The 9,541-nt window shown below is 39.8% G+C and overlaps 1 protein-coding gene across 1 annotated transcript; it reads right to left on the bottom strand.

The window, feature by feature from the left end:
• Nucleotides 1–2,412: 2,412 nt before the first annotated feature.
• LOC140376120 (retinol-binding protein 2-like) lies at nt 2,413–8,897 on the bottom strand. Its single transcript, XM_072461972.1, has 4 exons — nt 8,782–8,897; nt 5,720–5,898; nt 4,496–4,597; nt 2,413–2,534 (listed from the first exon to the last, which is right to left on the bottom strand). The coding sequence occupies exons 1-4, from the start codon at nt 8,852–8,854 to the stop codon at nt 2,484–2,486; spliced, it is 405 nt and encodes a 134-aa protein (XP_072318073.1). The 5' UTR covers nt 8,855–8,897; the 3' UTR covers nt 2,413–2,483.
• Between the last annotated feature and the right edge of the window lie 644 nt (nt 8,898–9,541).

Below are 9,541 nucleotides of genomic sequence, written 5' to 3'. Positions count from 1 at the left end.
CAGCGATACGTCTGGAAAAAGACACTTCCTTTATTGTTCTTTCAAAATAAAACGCAATGGGCAATCCTAGTTTAGTTCGCACGACAGTAACGGGCAACGTTTCGTATTATAGCTTGAGTCGACACACATTACTTTCAACCAGTTTTATTTATTTAAAGAGTTGCTTATTTCGATTTTCTTGGGATGAGGAGCCACACTGTGCTCACTAACATTTTAATTTGAAGGGAAAACAGTTCATTTCCGGGTTTGAAGCCTGCGTCGCTGTGTAGCTTGATGCACGTTTGTTTTGGCTACGTGGATCCTCCCGCACGTTTCCGGAGTTTGAGGCGCAGATCCCGCAGAACACGTTGTACCTGGTGCCACCGCGTGCAACTTTCTTTTAGTTTAGTCCGATTGAAACAATGTTGGAAAGGTAAAAGTACACACACAAATAATCCCGAGTTTTGTTACTTAGTAAACGTGGGCTCTGCTTTTAAAGTGTTAGACACGCAGAATACAAATGGAAATAATAAACATCATGCATATAATCTTATTTAACATTTACTGAGATGTCGAAATGTTGCTCAATGACAAGAGCATTTAGAGTTTTAAACCATATTTGTACCAAATTGAGGGCTTTTACAATGTTTTTACCACTTACTGCTGGACTTAAATGCCCGGTTTATTTTCTACAATATGGAAAAAACTAAATATGTTGCATGTTCAGGCTGCAGTTACATTAGCCGTTTATTCATGATGCACACGATGTTAACACGCCAGATTAGCCGTGGTTAATTAGCCGCATTCTTTCTCACAACTAATTCATACACACGTTTTTTAGTGCACCAACTGAAAACCGACCCCGTGACCTACTCGTTGTGAAGCGAGAGAACTAACCGCTGCACTAGCATGACACCCTAATCAACAATCTTAGCTATGTTACATGTGTCTGCACTTGGGGCCTGAAAAATGAATGAATGAAATAACAGATTCAATAGCCTATAGTCTACAGATAAATGTTTTAAGCAACACCAGACTCCATGTTTGTGAAGGGGAGAAATAACAATGGAAAGTAACTGGCAGTTTCATTATACTCTATAAACTCTCCAGAATTAGTGCCACAAATGAGCAAATAACGGCACACAACAATAGAATAAATCAGCAGGAATTTCGGCAGAGCTAAAAGCGACTTCATATTCCACTCTCCTGAAGTCTTTTGCTTGTGTCATATGGTCAGATTATCATTCATTTCCCCCTCTTAAGTGCCACTTGTTGGATGTGTGAAAAAGAGGGTTTATTGTGAAGTCTCGGACCATCGTGAGGATTCAGGTTGTTGATTTTTACACCTGTAGCTAATTTGCCACTGTTTAGTTTGTACAAATGACCAGTGAACTAAACAGTGTCAAAGTGGAGTGTTTAACTTACTGCAGAGTTAAAGTGCCTCTGACAGGTTGGATGACTCCTTAAACTAAAATGCTGTTAAGATTTATGCATTTAAAATTCCGCTTAAAAATGATAAAAATTGTATCCCTTTGTAGGTTTATAATTTCACTTCCTGTTTGTAATTTTTGACATCACTCTAGGAAATGACCCAGCAAACACTGGGCAAAATCTCATCTAATGTCACTTATAAATAAAATAAATATATGAGAGCAGCTTTATTTTGTTGAATTAATGTTTAGAATGTCAAAAAAGTAGTTTATTTTGTGTAAATTATGCATATACCAGAGTGTCCCTGGTGTCATTTTCTACAGATTTTTCAACTTTTCTCCACAAACACCTGCTCGATTGGTGTAAAACTATCATTTATATGATAGTTATATAGTTATATTACAACAGGTATAAATACACCAAATAAATCAACATTAGAAAATCGTTAAAAACCTGTCATTCGTCACTTTAACTGCAGTATTTTAAGTTATCTGTGAGTTTTTCTGGGAGAATACAGTGGTACTTAGTCCCAATTTTGATACTAAAGAGCCGTTTTATTGCTTTTTTTGTCAAGCATTGGCTGAAAATATAACTACAGATGGGGTTAAGGTGCCTCTACTCCTGACCTTTGCACATGGTTCTGATACCCGGATGTCCAACCCCGAGAATGAGCCTAAAAGTGTCACACAAAAAGATAATAAACCATAAAGTGCACCACAAAAGGGCAGACCACTTTATACCTTTGTTTGGATAATTACACTATACGTTTCTGTCTCTTTTTGAGGTCTTTTTATTATTATTGCTTTAATTAAAGATAATATACTCAATAGTCTAATTTAGTGCGATATTTCTGGTGTCATACGTGTTCCTTCCAAATCTACTTAAACATTAGATTGTCATGTTGATTTATTATTCTGCAAATGTGTAAATGTAGACCTCATGTTTCTAGTTCATCTTTTTCTAAACTATATTTTTTCACATTAATAAACACATCTCACCAAACATGTTCACAAAGCTTTATTACAAGTGCAATATAAATAGAAACGGTAAAACGTGGCAGCGTTGGGCCGTCCTTATGCCTTCTTGAAGACTTGATGGCAGACCTTGTCCTCTACAGTGATTTCCTAAAGAGAGAAGACAGACCTTTAGACCACACTACCCATGATGCAGCAGTATTCGCCGGGAGTTGTGTAATTCCTAATCAGACGGGCGTAACGAGGTATCAGCATCATTATTATCGCACACAGATACAAGAGTCGGCTTTTTCTTATCTGTAACGCTTCAGATTGAACGTCCTGATGGTCTCTTGATGTAAAACGAATGCCTGTGAACCGTGTTTCAAAGTACCGTATTCTCCGCACTATAAGGCGCACTTAAAAGCCTGTAATTTTCTCCAAAAACAAAAGTGCGCCTTATTTATGGATCAATTCTGGTTCTGCTTATTGACCTCGAAGCGATTTTGTGTGGTACATGTTTTGTTTCGCTTAATGCGCCGTATAGTCCGGTGCGCCTTCTTTACTACAGTTGTGCTGGTGAGTTTGAGAGCGTGAGGAACGAGTTGCGGGTGAATGTTTAAAATTTTACCGTCCCGCCTTTCACTGTTCGAGCGGTTTCAGATGCCTCAGCTTAAATGTAATGTTTCTTCACTGTTTGTGCAATTTTACTCAGCGTTTACTTAATGTTACTTAACAAAAAGGAATCCACAAGTTTCTGGAAGGTATACGCCTCCTGCTTTTGCTACATTTGTTATTGTCTATAACCCGGATTAAGCGACTAATTGTGTGACTAATTTATTAAATATAGTCTTATTTTGATATTTGTAATTGTTATCTTGACTTTAAAGACTCTAAAACGCTTACAGAAATACCCTTTTACAACAAAAAAGGCAACAAAATGTAAAAGAAAATATTCACATTCTGGTTTGCATCAATAATAGCAGAGACAAATGCTGTTGTTGGGATAGGCCTGTTAAAAAAGGGGCTTCTGGGTAATTAAAGGTGTGGTTTGTTGGAGGTTGAGGCGTGGTCCTGCTCCTGAACCTCAGTCAATCGTATTAACTTACTTTATACTCTATTTAGAAGCCATAAGCCGCAATATTTAAAACATTATTTTATTGATAATGTACTTAAAATGTCTATAGAAATCATCATTTATATTTGACTAATCGAAAAGTTACAAATCAACTACTAACATAATCATTAGCTGCAGCTCTATTGTGGCCTAGAATGTTCCGCAGTATGGCATTAACCAGATCAATCAACACAAGTAAGGGACACCGCCAGGCCATGTTACAGATAAGATCTGTGGCGAGGCGAGCACACTCACAGTAAGAAAGTATGTTTTTTGATAGTAAAAACAACAGAGGGACAAGTTTAATGCCATACTTTGGAACATTCCGGTGGAGCTGTAGTTGTTTAGTTAATAAATCGGTCGATGGTGTTGCAGTTGACTAATTCTTTTACATTAAACAAAGGACTCAGGAGAGTACTTTAAGTTTACTCGCACCTTTCTGTATACATATGTTTTTGGATACAATTCTGTGAGCTTTGGATTAGACATTCGGTAGTGTTTATTAGATTAAAAGATGTTGCCAACAATGGACTGCAGATGTTTTTTGTCACTGTCATCCCACTCAATTTTGCAATTATGTACTTAGGCCTCAAAACTCCTGCCATGGACACAATGGATACCTTTGGAAATCACAAAGAATTGGATGGCACAGGCCTCGCCAACGATCACGGACTGGACATCAGGCAAATGGAAAAAAATGACATTCAGACCTAATTTGGAAAGGGACAAATTTGACAGACTTTGGACCAAATGGGACTTTTAATCTAATTTAAATGTGCCGTGATTTTGTTTCTATTCATGTTTGGTTGATGTCTACTTGTGGTATTATCTATGGTTATTCTTATCTAAAAATACGAAAAAATAGATAAAAAGATTTTGCCATTTGCCGTTTTATTTGAGGATTGGATGCACCGCGCTCGTTTCTCTGTTGCCCTAACAATCCCCTGGCCCGTCCTTTAGAAACATTACACACTGCATCTTTAAAAGTCTGCCCACCCTAAACCACGAGTCTCACCAGATGCAGCATGTCTCCTTCGATCCAGTGCGTCCAGCCGCGGTTTTTCTTCTCTCCCTTTTGGACCGCGACCAGTTTGTCTCCATCCCAGATAACCAGCGTCTGAACGAGCATCACACGCAAGTCATTTAAATGCATAACATTCAGAGTGTGTAACGGGACAGATCGAGTCGTTGTTTGGCATGAAAGTTAAAGGTATTGGCTTCAAGTCCAAGTCCTTTCAAATGTAGTAACGGTGTTTCTCACCGAGTTTAGTCGAGACTACAGTGCCATGTTTACCCAGTTAAGAGCGTCTGACCAATAACATAAAAAGGTCTTGTCTTGCTTTTAAACTATGAAGAAAAGAAGCGCTAAAGAGTCAAAAAAATTTTTAGTTTGCACTGGTGTCTCTCAAATAAATTGTTATACATTTATTTTTTTTAAAAACGTGAAGAAAGTAAGTATTTGAACACCCTGCGATTTTGCAAGTTCTCCAACTTTGAAATGATGGAGGGGTCTGACTTTTTCATCGTAGGTGCATTTCCAAAAATCCAGAAATCACATTGTATGATTTTTAAATAATTGATCTTTACGTTGTTGCTGCAAATATGTGTTTGAACACTTGCCAATCAGGACGAATTCTGGGCTCTCAAAGACCTGTTAGTCTGTCTTTAAAAAGTCCACCTCACTCCACTTATTCATCTAAATTAGTAGCATCCGTTAGAGCTCGTTAGCTGCATAAAGACCCCTGTCCACCCCACAACAAGTCAGACTACAAATACTACCATGGACCAAAGAGCTGGCAAAAGACCCCAGAAACAACATTGTAGACCCCCACAAGGCTGGAATGGGATACAGGACAATTGGCAAGCAGCTATAGGTGACAATTTCAGACCCTCCATCATTTCTAAGTGGGAGAACTTGCAAAATTGCTGGATGTTCAAATACTTACTTTCCTCACTGTATAGCACAGATTAAGTTTAATTTCCATTTCAAATCATCGATCCGCACGTGCCGCACAGGACAAGGTTTTTGTTTGCTGTTAGTACGATAAACCCGGAACTAAACCTGGACCGGATCAGGACAAAGCCAAGTCTACATCAGGATTAAACTGGGCTCAAGCAGGACACATGAAAGTACACTGTGTAAATAATACACTGTGTAAATAATACTCCTGTCGCTTCATGCATGTCCCCTTCTTTTACGTTTGTCTGGTTATAAAAGCAATAGTCGTGGTCTTCTCACCATGACTTTCCGGTTGTCCAGTCCCTTGGTGTGCTCTTCGAACTCGACTCCAATGGTGAAATTGACTTCATAATTCCTGAATGTGCTCAGGGTCTTTGTCTCAAACGTGTCCCCGTTTTGGACGAACACTTTGGTCTGGTGAAGGTGAGAAGCGATCTTTCTGGTGGCAAAGTCGATGTCTGACAAACGGACAGAACAGAAGGACAATAGGTGAGTTGAAAGGTGAATTGGATTAGTTGAAAGTATTGGTATTTATCGTTTAAGCGGTTGGCGTGAGTCGGTTATAAACTGTCTTACCCGAGAACTTGCTCGGACAAAATGTTCAAAAGTAAATGTGCTTTTTTATTTTTGATACATACCTTCTTTCCAATTGTCATCATGCGGTATAGTTTGTAGAATTCTTTTTAGGTAAATAATTAATCTAATTAATTTTGTACAAGGCTGTATTATAACAAAATGTGGAAAAAGTGAATGCTTTCTGGCTGCTCTGTCTGTAGCACAGTACACTATTTTACTTGTCAGTGTATTTCAAAAGGTTTTGATTAAGTCTTTCAAATATCATATCAAATGCACTGTTTTTGCAATAAATATCAAAACGTTTGATCCACAATAATTAATTTGAACTGGAACAATGCACATTAATGAACATCTCTGTAAATGTGTTACAGAGCGACACATGAGCTACACTATACATTATATACATTACAGTAAAACGGTATAGCGTAAAAAGAAGGAGAGGGAGGAGAAGAAGAGGACGAAGAAGAGGAAGACAAAGAAGAAGAGGAAAAAGAGGAAGAAAAAGAAGAATCAGATTGGCTGAAGGCACTTTTTCAGGAACCAAGACTAGATGATCTGAAGGAGCAGATCCGGTGTGTCTGGTACTTTGGCTAAAGACATCAGAACGTGGTGGTGGGGAAACATTTCGTCAAAAGAGCTCAAATGTTTAAAATAAATGGACAAACCAGCTGATTTTGTCGGTCCCCACACAGCGGGCCAGTCGAGAGTAGAATGTACATTTTTCAAACCAACAATCACGTCTTTGGTGTTGAATAATGACGACACTTTCTAACGTAATAATAAAATAGAAATGGAAATAGTGTCTTTTTCTTGTGCTGCTGGATACACCCAATACTTACAGAGATATGAGCATAAACGGTCAAACAGCAGGCTAAACAGCATTCCATCACACAGTTCCCTTCTGTCCTCCAGCCGACAGCATAATTGCGCCGTAACTGCACTTTTACCCGAACGCATACACACATTATTTTGATTTCTACTTCTGCCGCGTTTGATCGCTTCTTTCATACGTTTCGGACTGATCTTTCTGTCAGCGCGATCTTCGCTTTAAGAACGACCTTGCTGCGAGTCGGGAGCGGCTTAAACGAGCTCCTCTGCCCCCCCCCCCGTTTCAGCTCGCGACCCAGTCACCTCGCCGCTTTGATATTCACATCCTATTGGCCCTTAAGTGAGAATTCAATTTCCCTCCATCGGTCTTACGGACGAGGTGTCTATATTTACCCGTCTAAATGATCGTTTGGGCCATTTCCATAAGGATGTCATTTCACGCACGCCGGCTGGAAATAATGGGCCCCGGACCACATTGGGTATGCAGGGTTTTCCCACAGATAACGGTATCGAGTTTGTGTCGTGAATTGCAGATAGAGTTGTGAATTATGGAAAGGTTTCTGATGTGGGAAATGTCAAATGGATAGTTCCAGAACGTTTTTATCTTCTATAAAATGACAAACTGGTCCTCGCCTCGTTTGAAGTCCGTCGCCTTTTGTCAGAACTGGACAAAATCAAGAGCTTTATCAGTGGATCATTTAGTAAAGTTAAATATTATCTTCCTCTACTTCTCGCTCATTTGTTTATAAAGATGAACTTGTTTTACGGGTGTTTTTAGGGAGTTCTTTGCAGCGATTTGTGAGAAACGTCTCTCGGACTGTCCGTCACCTGCCTGTCTCAAATGTTCCACGACATGGCATCAAGCTCGTTTGTCTCCGCGGAGACAGACGGGCGACACTACCGGGCCCCGTGGAGGGACGAGCCCATTCACAGTGAGAATGCTCGAGTTTCCGAGGTATTTTTGAGCGATATCTTCAACGGAATACGTCCGAGATATGTTTGATGCCACACTTTAAACATTCCAGGCAAAGCAATATCATCTCTATGGAGACGAGCAGGGGACAAAGCCCCAACCAGAGAAGTTGCATAGGGCAACTTTAAATATGAGTCAACATACAATGTTACGGATCGTGGTAGTGTTGTCACGATGCTCAATTTCTATACTGATTTTTCGATACCGTGTCCGATACCTTTTGCCATTCCACACGTGATTGTGAACATTATGATGTATTTGAATGTATTCATGAGTTGCCATGGTTACATATGTACTGTATGTGTCGTATGTAGGCATGTGGCAGTATTGAAATTTGGTGTCAATCATCATGGCCAAAATATATGTGATTAATGTCACAACAATGATTCAAAAAGCTTACAGTCTGAACATATGGATATTCATCGTTCTAATGTGAAAAATATGAATAAGTTGCATGTTTAAACAACTATTATACTAAAGTACTTTGTCATAAGTTAAAACAACGACCTGCGCGTGGCGGTATTACGGCAATTATCTCAAATATACAAAATGTGCCGCAAACGATCACCGTCGACCCTTTTTAATCTCAATAAACTGTATTATTATTGTTTATTCATCCATCCCTACAACTCACTTACGTACTTATTGTTTATCATTCTTATTTGTTCAAGTCGCACAGTAGCTCGCTCAATCGTGTTCTGTTCTGTGGAAAACCGGCCGTAGCAACGCTGGAGATAATGTCGTTTGATCCCGGCTCCAGACGGTGAATATTGAGCGACACATGTATTAATGTAGTAGTAATTCTAATTGCGAATGGATGAATCGTTCCTTGGAATATCCCGTAGAAGAAATGTCATACGATCAATTACAGGATGACAGAGTCGAGACGGTTGCCTAGCATGCCAATCGCATTCAATCCATTCCACGATATCGTCAACCAATGAATCAGACGCCGGTAACTCACCTAAGGCCTTCAAGACCTCCTCAAAGTTGTCGTTCTTCACCATCTCCCAGCGTCCGTTGTAATCGGCCGGCATTTTGACTGCTCTTTGGAGTTTAGGTTCCGGGGGAAGTTTGCCTGGAGGCCTTATCGACCGAACGAGAGAAGCGGATCCTGAGTTCATCCCTTTTTATACACCACGACCTTGTGCGCGTGTGTGTGAGAGTGTGTGTGCGTGTGTGTGTGTGAGAGTGTGTGTGTGTGTGTGTGTGTGTGTGCGCGCGCGCTCAGAGCAAAGGACGAGGCAGGTTCGCGTTGTAAAGTTCAGTCCAGTCGGAGTTGCACAACCTCTGCGCGACTTCTCTGTGCAAACGTTCAGACGAGTTCAAGCGCATATGAGTTTGTATTACATGGGTTTTTAATGTTGCACAGAGACGGGAGTTATTTACATTAATGTCTTGTATATGTCTGCGACTAACAATTATTTAAGTAGGCGAATTGTCAAACTGTTACATCTAATGCGCGCTGAGACTTTGATAAGCATTAGCAACCAAATAAATGTTGAAAACTGCTGACTGAAGCCTTCTAAATCACTTTTTTTTACCCGACCAGTCAACACTGCGTGATTTGACCAACTTCTGGCTCAATAGGGGCGTGATTGACAGGCGGGTGAACCAATCAGAGAACAAAAATCGTTATTTTTGCACATTTACTTGTAGAGTTTATCCATGCACACTGTAAAAATGACTACTTCTCCGTGCTGCACCTCTTCCATGCTCTGTCT

Source organism: Eucyclogobius newberryi, unplaced genomic scaffold, assembly GCF_026437365.1.
Source record: "Eucyclogobius newberryi isolate DKJ021-1_F unplaced genomic scaffold, fEucNew1.0.hap1 SCAF_10, whole genome shotgun sequence".
Taxonomy (NCBI): Eukaryota; Metazoa; Chordata; class Actinopteri; order Gobiiformes; family Gobiidae; genus Eucyclogobius; species Eucyclogobius newberryi.
This window is presented reverse-complemented; position numbering and strand designations above follow the sequence as displayed.